Genomic DNA, 17,507 nt, shown 5'->3' with positions numbered 1-17,507 from the left:
AGTAGTGCAATTGCTGGATCATAGAGTAAAATCTATTTTTAATTTCTTGAGGACTCTCCACACTGTTCTCCAAATTGGCTGCACCAACTTGCATTCCCACCAACAGTATAAGAGGGTTTCCCTTTCTCCATATCCTCTCCAACACTTGTGTTTACTGTCTTGTTAGCTTTTACCATTCTAACTGGTGTAAGGTGGCATCTCAATGTGGTTTTGATTTGAATCTCCTTGATGGCTAATGATGATGAACATTTTTTCATGTGTCTGTTAGCCATTTGTATGTCTTCATTGGAGAAGTGTCTGTTCATGTCTTCTGCCCATTTTTTGAAGTGACTATCTGTTTTCTGAGGGTTAAGTTGGAGGAGTGCTTTATAGATCTTGGGTATAAGCCACAGAACACTCATGAAATAAATTAAAGAAGACACAAAAAGATGGAAGAACATTCCATGCTCATGGATCAGAAGAAAAAACATTGTTAAAATGTCTATACTGCCTGGAGCCATCTATACTTTCAATGCCATCCCAATCAAAATTCTACTGGCATTTTTCAAAAAGCTGGAACAAACAATACTAAAATGTGTATGGAACCAGAAGAGATCCTGAATTGCTAATGAAATGTTCAAAAAGAAAAACAAAACTGGGGGCTACATGTTGCCTGATTTCAAGCATTACTACAAAGCTGTGATCACCAAGACAGCATGGTACTAGCACAAAAACAGATACATAGACCAGTGGGACAGAGTAGAAAGCCCAGATACATACCCTGAACTCTATGGTCAAATAATTTTTGACAAAGCAGGAAAGAATATACAGTGGAAAAAGACAGTCTCTTCAATAAATCGTGCTGGGAAAATTGGAGAGCTATGTATAGAAGAATGAAACTCAACCATTCTCTTACACCATACACAAAGATAAACTTGAAATGGATAAAAGACCTTAGTGTGAGGCAGGAATCTATCAAAATCATAGAGGAGAACATAGGCAGTAACCTCTTCAATATCAAGACATGTCTCCAAAGGCAAAGGAAACAAAAGCAAAAATGAATTTTTGGGACTTCATCAAGATCAAAAGCTTCTGCACAGCAAAGGAAAAAGTCAACAAAACGAAGAGGCAACCCATAGAATGGGAGAAAATATTCACAAATAACACTGATATAGCAGTATTATTTACAATAGCTAAGAGAGGGAAGCAACCCAAGTGTTTATTGACTGATGAATGGATAAAGAAGATGTGGGGTGTGTGTGTGTGTGTTTATATGAGTATATATTTAAATTTATATATATATACATACATACACACAAAATGGAATATTACTCAGCCATAATAAAGAATGAAATCTTGCCATTTTCAACAACATGGATGGATCTAGAAAGTATTATACTAAGTGAAATAAGTCAGTCAGAGAAAGATAACATATGATTTCACTTATATGTAGAATTTAAGAAACTAAGCAAACAAAGAAAAGAAGACAAAAAGATTCTTAAATATAGAGAACAAACTAGTGGTTACTAAAGGGAAGGTGAGTAGAGAGAGGGTTGAAATACATGTAGAGGATTGAGGGTATTTTTATCGTGATGAACATTGAGAAATGTATAGATTGTTGAATCATTATATCGTACACCTGAAAGTAATACAACACTGTATGTTACAGTGTAATTAAAAATTTACAAATAAATTTATCAGCAAACTTTTCATAATATATTGTTTTTAGCAGTTTTCTTATAATTTTGCTTTTATAAATAAGTCCCTAAAGAAATTTTATTAGGGTTGGCCATTATTCTTAGTCTATTCAACTCTAGTACATGGTCAAAAAGTGTATCAGTGCTATGAGCCAGACCATGGATAGTTGTGAGTTTACCACATAATTATCTTCTTGGAGGGATCTTTCTTTCTTTCTTTTTTTTTTTTTTTAAATTTTCAGCATAACAGTATTCCTTGTTTTTGCACCACATGCAGTGCTCCATGCAATCTGTGCCCTCTCTAATACCCACCATCTGGTTCCCCCAACCTCCCACCCCCCGCCGCTTCAAATCCCTCAGATTGTTTTTTAGAGTCCATAGTCTCTTATGGTTCACCTCCCCTTGGAGGGATCTTTCTAGTGAGCCAGATAACCTTGCCTAGGTAACACACCTTTGCATTACTATTTGTGAGTCTTAGTCTTTTAAAAATTATTATTATGTTATGTTAGTCACCATATAGTACGTCATTTGTTTTTGATGTAGTGTTCCAAGATTCATTGTTTGCATATAACACCCAGGGCTCCATGCAATATGTGCCCTCCTTAATGCCCATCACTGGGCTAACCCATTCCCTACCCCCGATCCCCTCTAAAACTCTCACTTTGTTTCCTAGAGTCCATAGTCTCTTATGGTTCATCTCCTACTCCGAGTCTTAATCTTTTGATCCTTATTAGAGAAATGGAGCTGTGCTGATAGAAAGAAGTGGAGTTACCTCTTCTCTTCTCTCTACCAGCCTGGAAATTACAAAAAATTAGGAGGCGCACGGGGTGGCTGCTTTGAATAATGTAGAGGGCTGGGTACACCTGTTTGTGTGATTTAGAATAATGGTTTCCAAACTTTTTTTTTAAATTTTTTATTTTTTATAAACATATAATATATTTTTATCCCCAGGGGTACAGGTCTGTGAATCGCCAGGTTTTACACACTTCACAGCACTCACCAAAGCACTACCTTCCCCAGTGTCCATAACCCCACCCCCCTTCTCCCAACCCCCCTCCCCCCAGCAACCCTCAGTTTGTTTTGTGAGATTAAGAGTCACTTATGGTTTGTCTCCCTCCCAATCCCATCTTGTTTCATGAGAAGAATAAACCAAACTTTTTGTTTATTGTGTACCATAACCATGAAAATATTTTCTTCTAACATGCACGTGTGTGCACACACATATATACTTACCTATAAACTATATACATTTATATCAATGTTATGTTAAACATGTAAAATCAGTACAAATAAATTTTAAACATCAGAAAGATTAAATAATAATTTTATGTAGTTTAAAACCAACATTCTGGGGCGCCTGGGTGGCTCAGTGGGTTAAGCCGCTGCCTTCGGCTCAGGTCATGATCTCAGAGTCCTGGGATCGAGTCCCACATCGGGCTGTCTGCTCAGCAGGGAGCCTGCTTCCCTCTCTCTCTCTCTGCCTGCCTCTCTGTCTACTTGTGATTTCTCTCTGTCAAATAAATAAATAAAATCTTTACAAAAAAAAAAAACCAACATTCTGTTCAGTAAATACCATCAGTAGTATGTCATTGATATATCAGAGTCAGAGAATTATGGTATTAAATGTTACATATAACCATATACATTTTAATGAGAATAACTTAATTGAAAATGCTTTATTTTTTATTAAATTTTTGGTTTTATACTTCGTGATGCAACAGTCAGATGGTGGCCCAGTGGGGTCAAACCTAGTATTTATCTTAATTAAATTAAATTTAATTAAATTTAATTTAATGCTTAAATTGTTTCTCATATTTTTGAAGAAAAAAATTGCAAATAGCTTCTGTCTACCTTATTCAGAATAGCATATTCTTCAAAAGTAAAAGTTCATCTCATTGAAGATATAAAACTTCTTCATATAAAAATTTTTAAAAGCAGGCAAAAATAAACAATAATTTTTGAAGGCTATATACATAAGTAACTAAAATAAGACAAAACAAAAGGATACAAACAGGACTATGGGTAGCTGTAGGAGGTTGAAAAGGATTATTATTAGGGATATGCACATGGTAAGATTCCAGGGCAAAGGCCAGACATAGTCTCCCAGCAGAGGTGTCATGGTCATATTTTGGAAGCATATTTGGAAGCTTTGGTGATGTTTGGGAGCCAAGACCAGGGCAGAGTATCTTTTGGAGGGGGGACAAGAATCGCTTGTATAGGGCGCCTGGGTGGCTCAGTGGGTTAAGCCGCTGCCTTTGGCTCAGGTCATGATCTCAGAGTCCTGGGATCGAGTCCCGCATCGGGCTCTCTGCTCAGCAGGGAGCCTGCTTCCTCCTCTCTCTCTCTGCCTATCTCTCTGCCTACTTGTGATCTCTCTCTCTGTCAAATAAATAAATAAAAAATCTTTAAAAAAAAAAAAAAGAATCACTTGTATACTTAAGAGCACTTACTAAGTTCCAGGCACAGTTAATACCTGTAACAACCCCAGAGAAATGCTCTCTTTTTGTTGTTTTTGTTAAAATGATGAAGTAACCAAAGTCAAGGAGTTTAGTAAATTTGCCTAAGACACCACAGTTGACAAGGTTGAAACAGAAGGCCACACATTCTGACTCCAGAATCAATACCCTTACCCCCTATGGTATATTGTCTCTATGTTAAAGAATTATGAAACTCAAGAGGAAGATTCAGTAGTAGGAAGGCAGAAGATTGTATGGATAAATTTCACAGTGTTTTTAATGGTCATAAACCTGAGGGGTAAATAGTAAAGTGTGGGGTAGGGAATAAATAGTTTGTGTTTTTTGATTAAAGTTTCCAACTGTTTTGCTTATTTGGTAGGTAAGACAGAGTCATCTAAAAGGGCTAGAGCAAACAGGGGTAGGACTTAGCACAACACAATACCATTATGCCTTTGGGATTATGGCCTGATGTGAAAATGCTGTTTGTGATGCATCTCTAGATAACTGGATGCAAATGTGCACTTTTGCCTTTTCTCTTCCCTTGCTGCAGCAGGGTGAGTCATATCCTGAAGGCTTGGTTGGCAGGGTAGCTGCTATCATTCCTGCCTTGTATGTACTGTCACTAGAGTGTGAAGGCTGTGAATGAACAGATACTATGCTGTAGTCAAGAGACAAACTTTCTCTGGGGCATTCTGCTGTGGAATGTGTTTCCTTTCTCATCTACTCTGGGAATGAGATATATAAATGGTCTTGCCTTTTTGTTGATTCTGACAGGGGATCACTGCATTATTTCATGTTTGACTGGTTTTATTTGTTAATATTTAAAATAATAAAATAATAAACATTGGTGAAGGCTGGATTGAGACTCAGCTTAATTTTGTGACTCAGAGCAATCCACTCGGGGTAGAGGGTATAGGAGGACCTTTTATGGTACGGGTTATTTAATTTCGTCTTTTAAAATAATATCAAAGATATATGTATATATGGTTTTAAAAATCATGTATTAAAGACAAGTGGGCTTTTAATGGAAAATAGTAGTTCTAGGCCCTATCTCTCCCCATTCCTGATTCCACTGCATACATGTTTTATACAGTTCTTTTAGCTATTTCTTCTGACAGTTCATATTTCTAAACAATATTCTTTATATATATATTTTTTTCTATTTTAGGTATCATTTCATGATCTCCTGTTATATAAGATGAGAAATTAGGTTCTCAGTGTTCTTTTCCATATGTATATACTCTTCCCTCCTCCAAGATTTACTGAATAGTTACCTTACCATTTTGTTGTGGGTGCTGAATCAAAATGTAATTGCCACTATGCCTTTATAACTACTTTCACACCTGAGTCACACAGTGAACTAAGGTGATGTTTCCTTTCGTGTATAACTTTGGTTTTTTTTGTAGTTAATAATTGTTTCTCTTTTCATTTGTTTTGTTTCCTCTGTTTTCAAAGTCTTAACCTTCTGGCAGAAATGAAAATCTCCTTTGAGTATGTTCAAACACTTTAGGTAATTTACCAGTTTAATTTTTTTCTCAGTGATACCTTGTCTGGAACCTTCCAACCTCCTGTTGGAACAATTTTCTTTGCCTCTTTCCTAGGTCCCTCTGTCTCCCGGATTAAATCAATGTCATCTTAATTCTTTATTAACTTCCTAATTTGATGAATCATTATCTGTGTAGCTTCCTGAGAAAAGTATATGGAGAATTTTTTTTTAATTTTGCACACTTGAAATGCCCTTACCCTTAGTTTGGTTGATAGTTTGGCTTGATATAAAATTCTTGGTTACAAATAAACTACAGAAGTTTTAAAAACGTTCCTTCGTTATTTTTTAGCTTCCAGTGTTGTTTTTTGACAAGTCCAATGTCATTCTAGTTCCAGACTCTTTTATTGACCAAGTTGTTTTTTAGGAAAGATTCTAGGATCATGTCTTTGTTCCCATTTTTCTGCAGTTTTACAAGTTTGTCTTAGATCTTTTTCCCTTGATTATGCTGTCTACTCAGTAAGTTCTATCATCATAGAAACTCATTTCCTTTAGTCCTGGAACATGTTTTGTATTAGTTCCTTGACAGTTTCTTCCCATCTGTTTCCGTAGATTTTGCTTCCTATAATTCTTTATTAGAATTAGACATCCTGAAATGGTTCATTAGTTTTCTCCCCAATTTATCCATTGTATTGCTTTTTTTGTTCTATTTTCTGGCAGAATTCCTCAACTTTCTAATCTATCAGTTTTACTGAGTTTTGCTTTAAATTACATCAATCTTATCTTTAACTTCCAAAAGTTCTTTTGGGCTCTGGATCTTTTTCTCCTTTTCCATTAAATCCTCTTCTCATTTCATGGATGTACTGTAATCTCTGTGCTCTCTGAAAATACTAATTATTGCTTTTTTGAGATTTTCTTTTACTTCTCACATTGTTTCCGTTTCTCTAGTTTCCATTTTTCTGATTGTTTTGGTCTCTTCATGTTGTAAGTTTAGTTCATTATATGCTATTCTTTTCTATTTATATTTAAGAATGAAGCATTAAAGAGTTACCAGAAAGCTCTGTGAATGGTGCTAGTATTGACTAACCAGTGGACATTACTATAGGTAATCAAAGAGGAGCTGAATTTTTGTGGGAGAAGGAGAGCAACTATCAGTATTGCTGAGTCTTTTCCTCTGGGCCAAATTTTTTCCTAGTGAGAAATATTGCATATTCCTTCCTAGGAAGGTATAAGCCTGGCTGTCAGCATTTTGGAACTTCATTTGGGAAGGGAACCAGGGGTCCCATTGTTTACTACATAATCTTTACTTAATTTCCCTACATTGAACATCATCAGTTCTGTTTGGTGCCTCCAATGTATAGACATTGCTTCAACCACTGTAGAGAGTAAACTATCACATGGAAAAAGGTATTCAACAAATCAAAACCACAATGAGATACCTCCTCACACCAGTCAGAATGGCTAAAATTATCAAGTCAGGAAATGACAGATGTTGGCGAGGATGCGGAGAAAGGGGAACCGTCCTACACTATTGTTGGGAATGCAAGCTGGTGCAACCACTCTGGAAAACAGCATGGAGTTTCCTCAAAAAGTTGAAAATAGAGCTACCTTACAACCCAGCAATTGCACTACTCGGTATTTACCCTAAAGGTACAAACATAGTGATCTGAAGGGGCACATGCACCCGAATGTTTATAGCAACAATGTCCACAATAGCCAAAGTATGGAAAGAACCTAGATGTCCATCAACAGATGAATGGATAAAGAAGATGTGGGATATATATATATATATACATATATATGAAATGAAATCTTGCCATTTGCGACGATGTGGATGGAACTAGAGGGTATTATGCTTAGCAAAATAAGTCAATCGGAGAAAGACAACTATCATATGATCTCCCTGATATGAGGAAGTGGAGATACAACATGGGGGATTTGGTGGGGTAGGAAAAGAATAAATGAAACAAGATGGGATTGGGAGGGAGACAAACCATAAGAGATTCTTACTGTCACAAAACAAACTGAGGGTGACTGGGGGAGGGGGTAGGGAGAGGGTGGTGGGGTTATAGACATTGGGGAGCGTATGTGATATGGTGACTGCTATGAAGTGTGTAAATCTGGCGATTCACAGAACTGTACCCCTGGGGCTAATAATACATTATATGTTTATTAAAAATTTTAAAAATTTAAAAAAAAAGGAAAAAGAAAAAGGTATTCAGAGGAGAAAGCCTGGCAGAATAGAGTTAGGGATAAGGAAGTGAAGGTCTTACAGACTTTTTTTTTATAGAAAAAAATAGACTCTAATTTTTTTACTTTAGAAAACTCTATTTCATCTTTTTGTTTTTAATTTTTTCTTGAAATTCTAGATAGTTAACATACAGTATAATATTAGTTTTATTTGTACAATTTAGTGATTCAACACTTCCATAACAGTACCAGGTGCTTATCACAGCAAGTACGCTTCTTAATCCCCATCACCTATTTCACCCATCCCCCACCCACTTCCTCTCTGGTAACCATCAGTTTGTTCTCTATAGTTAAGAGTCTTAAAGACTTTCAATAGACTTATAACCAGTTCTGTTTCCATTCCCCAGGTACACACTTCAGACCCACCACACACACACACACACACACACGCGCGCGCACACAAACACACTTTCAGGGGTTCCTGGGACCTCCAATCCCTGAGTCTTTCGGTATAGATAATAGACTTGGTTCTTATTGATTTCCCTCCAACCCTCTCACCCTCCCCAACTGTATTCCCCCCTCCTTGCCCCCAGACCTCAGTTTTCAGTCTTTTATTTTCTGCCAAGTTGCCTACTTTGCAGCTTTTATCTTCAGCATTTGAAGGAAGGAATAATTGTACATGGGGAGAACTGGGGCTGGTTTATTATTGGTCTCTATATGTAAGAAGAGGTGTCTCCAGGGGAAAGATTAAATGCTGTCTTTAAGCAGAGGTTTGTTCTGTCTTGTGTAGAATGGCTATTTATGAGCCTGAGAATGCCTGAGCTGTCCCCAGCCCACTGTCAGGTAAATTCACCCTGTTCAGCATTGTGAATGGGTGCCCTTGACATCAGCAACTGCCATCTCTGATTTTGGTGTCACTAATAATTTCTTTACCTTTCACTTGACTTTGTTCCCTCCTTATCAAGATTCTTACCTGCTCTAGGGAAAGAATATGATCAGCTTATTTAAACTAAAGCAGAAAGAATTTTCTAAAGTCTTAGCTCTCCTGCAAATACTTGTGTTATGAAAGAAGATTGACACTAGAAAGTGTGTCATTTTGGTTATCTTTAAGTCTGTGAGGGAGGATATGTTTGGGTTGAGAACGGATTGGGTTGAGAAAGATATCCTGGCCCCTCAGAGGTGGAGGAATAAATACATATGCCAGGCAAATAGATTGTATTAGGTACACCCCCATATTTGTGAACAGGTTAAAAAGAAATTCCAAATTGCTGCTTTGCATTTTTATTTCTTTCAAATATGTACTTCAAGATCATTGTGAAATAGCTTGGACTTAGATACTATTTTGTTCCACAGAAATTTCTTTTGAACTCAATTTCAAGCTTTGCCCAGCTATGTTGTGGAACAACCTAAAATGACAGTCTAAATTCCTGGGCTTAAAGATATTTTTGGCAGAGGAGTCATTGGGGTTCCAAGTACTGCATTTTAGATATTTTTATATTACACTGGGATGACTTCTAGAGCTCCAGTGTATAATGTAAACAGTTTGAGTAGGATTAGAGGTTACTTCATGATAAGAGACTTTATTTAGCAGGGATTAAAAAAAATACTGGAGGTTTTTTTTTTTTCAAGATTGTTAATGTATTTATTTGAGAGAGAGAGTGAGAGAGCAGGATTGGGTAGAGAGGCAGAGGGAGAGGGAGAAGCAGATTCCCCGCTGAGCAAGGAGCCTCATGCAGAGCTCCAATCCCAGGACCCTCGGCTCATGTCCTAAGGCAAAGGCAGACACTTAACCAACTGAGCCACCCAGGTGTCCCTAAACTCAAGTTCTTAATAATTAGTTTGTTTTCAAACAATAAAGTGAGAAAACAAGCCATCTCCCCATATATAAATAAAAGAATGTGTAAGAAGTAAAACAAAACGGAAAGAGATGGGGAATCTGCTCTTAACAACTTGAGCTTTAGATGCAGTGTTTAACTTCCATTAAATTGGTCTGGACTCTACGAATCAAACTGAGGGTTACAGAAGGGAGAGGGTGATGGGATAGGGTAACTGGGTGATGAGTATTAAGGAGAGCATGTGTTGTGATAAGCGCTGGGTGTCACACACAACTAATGAATCACTGAACACTACATCAAAAACTAACGATTGGAAGGGGAGATGAACCATGAAAGACTGTGGACTCTGAAAAACAACCTGAGGGTTTTGAAGGGGCGGGGGGTGGGAGGTTGGGGGAACCGGGTGGTGAGTATTAGGGAGGGCACAGATTGCATGGAGCACTGGGTGTGGTGCAAAAACAATAAATATTGTTACGCTGAAAAGAAATAATTTTTTTAAAAAAACTAATGATGGTTAACAGAACATAATAAAAAATTTTTAAAAACTTAAAATTGGTTTTCAAAATTTTCCTAAATTTTTTAGTACTCATGGCAGGACACTTGTTCTTTTTCAGGATAGTAGTACTTTTGATATAATTTTTAAATTTGATTTTCATAATCTTTCATTAGCATGTATTAACCAGTCTTTGTACAGGTATAAATTTAACATAAACCTAGCATACTTGGTGATAGGCACTCAACAGCTTTGCTCCTTTGCTAACTGAGAAGCATCATTGCAGCACAGCCTTTCTTTCCACATTGAGTTACAAGCAGTTTAGTAAAAATAATTCTAAAATCAGGACTATTACGGGGCACCTGGGTGGCTCAGTTGGGTAAGCATCTTTTCTTCGGTTCAGATCATGATCTCAGCATCCTGGGATTGAGCCCCTTGTTGTGTCAAGCTCCCTGCTCTGTGGGAAGTCTGTTTCTCCTTCTCCCCTCCCCTCATGTTCTCTCTCTTCCTCTCAAATGAATAAATAAAATCTTTAAAAATAATAAAATAAAATCTTAAAAAAATAAAATCAGGAGAATTAAAACTTACATTTTTTTTCCTGAAGAGTTCCAGAGATTCTTTCACAGTGGTGAGGCAAATTCTGCTTGGCATGTAGTTGCAGAGTAGTTTAATTATTCTAAATTTATAGTTTCTGCTGACTGTTCAATATACTTCCCAAACATTCTGTGACTGTTCTTGACAAATATTAGACTATAGAGCTTTTGGAGAGGCTGAGCATGTTGCTAAGATGGACTATAGATTTCTTTTTTCTTTTTGTTCTTTTTCTAAGTTTTCCTGCTTTTCTTTTAGCTTGACAGGAACTAGGAATGATTGTGCAGGAAAGCTAAACCTTACCATCAACCTAATTGTACTGTTATTTTAATCTACTGAGGAGCAGGATCCCTAATAGAATAGGATTGTTCAGCCTGAGGGGGGCACTCAGCTATCCTGTGGTGTCAGGTGATCCTAGGTAAATTGTGTGCTCTGGTTGCTCCAGATAGCTCCCCTTGATTGGAGTGTGTCTGCTGGTAGCAGATACAAGAGTGCAGTGTGGTGTCATAGTGGCGCTGGTGGAGCAACCTCGAGTGCTAAGGCCTCTGGTCAAAGAGGTTGTTAGGTTGGACTGGAAAAAGAAATTAACACTGCATTGGTTGTAGTAATTGTTCTACTTTCTAATTATGTGACCCATTTCATTCTTAGTGCAGGGTTAGCATTCCTGGCTTCATATAATTAGAAATAATATCTGATTTTTCTATTTGGAAAAAATACTGTACAGTTTTTCCGATTATCTACATGACAAACTATCCCAAACCTTAGTATTATTTATTATATTTCATTCTTTTTGGATAGAATGAGCACAGTTGGGTAGATTTCACATAGGGTTTCTCATTCTGTTGCAGTCAGATTTGGGTAGGAGCTGCAGTCCTCTGAAGGTTCTACTGGGCTAGGCACAGCAGCTAAGATGGCTCCCTCATACAGCTGGGACCGCTTACACTCCAGTGAGTGTCTCATTGTGGCCTCTCCATGCAGCATTTGCCTTTCACAGCAGGATAGCTGGATTCTGAGAGAGAACCTCCCAGAAGGAGTGTGTATTCCAAGGGTTTGGAGGCTAAAGCTGCCAGACAAGTGAAGGGCTGCTTGTAGAACTACCTTTAGCTCCCTGGGCTTGTGTTTGATAGGTTAGAGCATTCCCAGGGACTGCCCAGATTCAAAAGTGTGAAGAAACAGATTCCATCTCATACTGGAGGAGTGTAAGGGTCACATTTTTGCAGAATACTACGTGGGAGGAATTGTAGTCATCTTTGGACAGTATAATCTGTTAAAAACTCTTTATTAATAAATGACTGTTTAATTCTTTAAAAGACTGTATTAGTATATTCTGGCATCATTATTGTATATGTGTGCATGTATATGTTACATAAATATTTTGTGTATGTGCATGTGGTGTGTATTTGTGCATAGATGTACATGCATACACATACATATATCTACATACATATTTATCTTTTGTTATCAATATACATCATTATACTTGGCTTAAAAAATACACATAACCACACTTTTAATTAGTGTTCACAAATCTCAAAACCATCTGTCAGTTGAACTACCTATCTCCTGCTGAGATTGTGTTACTACTCCCTCTGAAACTGTTTTATATCTTCTCTATTCTCAAATCTCCAACAACCCCTCCCACCCTATTCACTCTCAACTGATTAACTTACTTCTTATTTCCTTGAGAATAAGGCACACAGAGGAAAAATTTAGTTCTCCTGTCACCCAAAATCCCAAATGCCTGTGCCGTTATCTGAATTGTTTGTGTCTCCTCTATGACAATATATAGACTAGTCTGCCTAAACAGAGCCTCCCTTTTGACCTGAGACCCATCTCTTCTTGGCTACTAAAGGACTTAACACCTGTATCATCAAATTTTTTCTCTTTATTAAATCATTCCCTTCAGCATAAAAATAGCCAGAAATTTTGTCTCATTAAAAAAAAAACAAAGCTCCCCTGATCGCACAACACTGTTCTACTACCTCATTTCTGTGCTTACAGTTAGCGAAAATTCTACAAAAGAGCTGTCTGTACTCTATTCCCATTCCCTTCTCTCCCATTACTCTTGAATTAAAAACTGCCCTTATAGAAGTCAAGGATGGCCACCACAATGCCAGATACAGTGGCTAACTCTCAGTAATAAATATAAATAAATTAAATTAAATTAAATTAGAGATTTTATTTAACCTCTCAGTGCATTTGACAGTCTTCCTTAAAATCCTATTATATTTAATACACTACTGCTTTTCCTGTCATCTCACTGCTTTTTCCTTCTTAGTTTTCTGTGCTAGATACTCCTCGCTTTCCTGGCCTGTAAATGTTGGAACCCAATGTCAAACCTAGCATGTCCAAATTGAACCTTGTTTCCCTCCTCCAGACATGCTCCCCAGGCCAGGCAAAAAGAGTAATCCTTGTTTCCATTCATATCCCACATCTAATCCATCAGCAGGTCCCAATAGCTCTACGTACAAAACATGTCTAATCTCCAAGTCCTCAAAGTTTTACATTACCATTCTTACCTTTCTCTAATCAGCTGTCATCCTGTTGATTGTTGTAATAAATAGCTTTCTGACTGGAACCCCTGCTTTCCTCTTTGCTTTTTCATGGTCTATTTTCACTCAGAGTGATGCTTTCAAGCTTTAAGTCCTATCACATCAGTCTTCTGCTCCCTATCTCCAGTGGCTTCCTATCTTGCTTGGAATGAAAGCCTAACTCTTTCACATGGCTTACATAAAGGTCCTGCCTAATCTGGTCCCTGTTGTCTCTCTGACTGAATCACCACCACTCTCCCCTCTTGTTCACTTTGCTGCAGGTGCACTGACCTCTCTGTTTTCCATGAACTGCCAAGTTCACTTCCACAGCAGAGCATTTGTTCTTGCTGTTTCTTTTGCCTCTAAAATTTCATTTTTTTTCAAGTTTTCATTTGAATTCCAATTAGTTAACAGTGTAATAAACTCCCCAGTTTTCCCAAATGCTGTTCCCTTATTTCATCCAGGTTCCTACTTAAAGTTCTATTTCTAAAGAAGCCTTTCCCTGACCACCCTACCTGAAGCAGTACCTGACCCCAATGCCCCAGTGAATCCACCACTGGCCACCTTCTGACTCCACTCTGCTTTAATTTTCTTTTTGGAACTTATCACCACCATTATGTATTTGTCTCTGGTCCATCTCTGCTCTCTAGAATGAAACCACGAAGTAGGGTCTTTGGATCACAACAAAGTGATAGCGCCCATCAGGTGCTCCATAAGCATTGTAAATCAAGTGAATGAATAAATGCTTATGTGTGTATGCAATAGATTACTGTGTATGGTTTGATGGGAAAATAACTTTCTATTTTGAACTTAGATAGGTGGCCCTGTTTTATCAAAAATGCATGTCTTGGAAGCAAAGACCACATTGCCTTTATTGCTTACCTTAAGATCTCAATTTTCCAGATGATATAATTTTCTTAGGCCTTGTGTGCCATCAAGGTACTTAACTTTTCTCTGTGTGATCATCAAGTGAAGAAAGGACCGCATGCTATTTGAAATGATGTCATTAGAGTGCATGATTCCTAAGGTCTTCTACTTAAAAATAATTTCTCTATGAGATGGGCCTTTAAAGGTCTCATGCTCCATTAGATGATTTCTAAGTAGCATGATGTCCTGAATGTTTTAATTATAAGATCACTGCCACCTAAGAATATTAGCTGATTCTGCAAGTTTGTAGTTTGTTTTATTATTAATTTTATTTATAGTTACTTTACTTAAGCTTATTTTGGTAAGGGTCTTTTTAGGGAAATTTCCAGATAGAGGCTTTCCTAACCCTATGGTACAGGTTGATCTGACCTCAAAGAGTATTCTTTGTAATTAAATTACATCCCAAGACTTTTAATTATCATATAAAATCATGCTTCTCTATAACAGAAACCGAAACCTAACATTTCTTTTTTTTTTTTAAAGATTTTATGTATTTATTTGACAGAGAGAAATCACAAGCAGATGGAGAGGCAGGCAGAGAGAGAGAGGGAAGCAGGCTCCCTGCTGAGCAGAGAGCCCGATGCGGGACTCGATCCCAGGACCCCTAGATCATGACCTGAGCGGAAGGCAGCGGCTTAACCCACTGAGCCACCCAGGTGCCCCAGAAACCTAACATTTCTAAATCAAGATTGCACTTATGAAAATAAGACTTTAGTTTTAAAATCTATATTCTTAAGTAAATCTTTTTCCTCAAGCATCAACTGTCATGGCATTTACATTTTTTTACCTATAAAGTTTGAAACCCCTATGATAGCCATAATTAAATTCAATAAGATGTTTCTACTTAACTCTTATAAGGTGACACTTTTTGTTAAACTTAAAAGAGTAGAAATCTGTGACACTAGGGACACATATTGTTTACAAAAGCTAATTAAAACTGGATGAGGCCTGGAAACCTGGAGTGAATGTTACTCCAGAGACTGTGGCTTTTTATTGAGACCTTTGTTCCTTCAAAGTAGGGCAAGGGATTCTCTCTCTACCCTCCCCAACTTGAGTATCCCTCTTAGAGAAATCAGAGATATTATACATAGGAACTTCTGACAGAGGGAACAGCTCTAGGTTCCTGTTTAACTTTCTGTTCTGTTTACGTTTAGTAACTCCGATTTACTGGAAAATGAATTGTCCAGAATGGAGTAGAGATAAATGGTACTTTGCATGATCCAGATCAATTACATTACTCATTATATGTCATTATATAGAGATTTTTACACAGTAGAAACTAAGGACTTTGTTTTAAGATTCTTAAATATGCTCCTCTTTACATTGCATTTTTTAGAGGTTTAGAGAAATGAACACTTTTCATAGTTTAACTATTTCTCTTTCTTTTTTCATTCTCTTTCCATATCCCTTTTTCATTTCATCCAACACCAAAAATGCCCTTTCAGAAACACAAAGTAGATCTTTTCTACAAGCTACGCCATGTGATGAATGAACTTATTGACCTTCGAAGGCAGCTACTGTCTGGTCACCTTACTCAGGATCAGGTGCGGGAGGTTAAGCGGCATATCACCGTGCGCCTGGACTGGGGTAATGAGTAAGTATGCATATCATTTGGGCGTTTCAGTTACATTTATTTAACTCAGTTCTTACAGAGTTTGTACCTGATCAAAGCTTCTCTTTAGTGATGAAAAGACATTGTTATATTCTCCATCAAGCTTTGATCATTTTTACTGATTAGTTGTTTCTTTTATTTTTTTTTAAAGATTTTATTTATTTATTTGACAGAGAGAAATCACAAGGAGGCAGAGAGGCAGGCAGAGAGAGAGGAGGAAGCAGGCTCCCTGCTGAGCGGAGAGCCCGATGTGGGACTCGATCCCAGAACCCTGAGATCATGACCTGAGCCGTAGGCAGCGGCTTAACCCACTGAGCCACCCAGGCGCCCTAGTTGTTTCTTTTAGTTTAGCAAAGGACATTCACTGGCTCTATACACTGAAACTCTCTTAGTCTTTATTTTCACTTCTGGAAAATTAAATAATTGGACTGCATTATCATCTGAGGTCTCTTCCAGCTCAAAAATCCTTGATTCCAGATCAGTAATCAGAGTATACTTCTGTTTCATCTTTTTGTATCTTTATTTTTTCATGTGAACTCTGTGTCTTTTACATTTTATAGCCATACAATTAATCTGAATAAGCATATACTACAAATGAGACCTATCTACATCTGTACTTCAAAATATTCTTAACTAATTGGTCATTTAAAAATAGTCCTGCTATAGTAAATGGAATTGATTCTCTAATTTCCCTTTCTGTAGTTTCATTGTTAGTGTATAAGAAAGCCACTGATTTCTGTACATTGACTTTGTATCCTGCCACGTTGCTGAATTGCTGTATGAGTTCTAGTAGTTTGGGGGTGGAGTCTTTTGTGTTTTCCATGTAAAGAATCATGTCATCTGTGAAGAGAGAGAGTTTGACTTCTTCATTGCCAATTTTGATACCTTTTATTTCTCTTTGTTGTCTGATTGCTGTTGCTAGGACTTCTAATACTATGTTGAACAAGAGTAGTGAAAGTGGGCATCCTTGTCTTGTTCCTGATCTCAACGGGAAGGCTGCAATGAGGGGTTTGAAGTGGCGGGGGAGTGGGAGGTTGGGGTACCAGGTGGTGGGTATTATAGAGGGCACGGATTGCATGGAGCACTGGATGTGGTAAAAAAATAATGAATACTGTTGTGCTGAAAATAAATTAAAAAAAATAGTCCTGCATTTATGCAGTAAGTATGAGTCTTTGCTGTTTTCATAGTATTCTAAGACGTTGGCATAGGAAACTAGAGCAGATAGTATTCAAATTTTATTTCTTCCTAGATATAAAACTGATATAATTCTCAAGTGATTTTGTTTCATTATCTTAAAGTCAAGTTCTCTGAACTTTGAAGTGACTAGGTCACTTCCTATTTAAGATATACATACACCTTAAATATATTTTAGTGCAAGTCTTTATCTCCTCCCCCTCTCAAGACATCACTGAAATGATAAAAATAAAAAGAATGGTAGGGGGCCCAGTAATAAATAGGATATACGAAATCATTGCTAGAAGCTGTAAAGTATTTAGAGTATTTAGTGATGGAGGAAGCCCAGTATATGTGAAAGAAAGTTTAGCTAATGAAAGAGCTGTTCTGCCCTGCAGTTTGCAGAATCATGGAGGATAGGAATGTGCCTCGGTACTTAAAAAGGGGGTATTGCTTAAAATTATATAAAAGGACTAACCCACTGTCCTGAGTAGAAAGACTGGCATCCAGGTATTTGTTTCCCCTTCAGATAAACAAACA

The 17,507-nt window shown here is 37.3% G+C and overlaps 1 protein-coding gene across 6 annotated transcripts in view; it reads left to right on the top strand.

Moving 5' to 3' along the window:
• DOCK3 (dedicator of cytokinesis 3) overlaps window positions 1-17,507 on the top strand; it is a 585,500-nt gene that overhangs the window by 358,721 nt on the left and 209,272 nt on the right. For all 6 annotated transcript variants that reach the window (XM_044253490.1, XM_044253491.1, XM_044253489.1 and 3 more), the window contains one exon: window positions 15,628-15,776. In XM_044253490.1, coding sequence (XP_044109425.1) covers window positions 15,628-15,776 — 149 coding nt within the window. The remainder of the gene's footprint in view (window positions 1-15,627; window positions 15,777-17,507) is intronic.

The sequence above is a fragment of the Neovison vison genome, chromosome 6 (assembly GCF_020171115.1).
Source record: "Neovison vison isolate M4711 chromosome 6, ASM_NN_V1, whole genome shotgun sequence".
Classification (NCBI taxonomy): domain Eukaryota; kingdom Metazoa; phylum Chordata; class Mammalia; order Carnivora; family Mustelidae; genus Neogale; species Neogale vison.
This window is presented reverse-complemented; position numbering and strand designations above follow the sequence as displayed.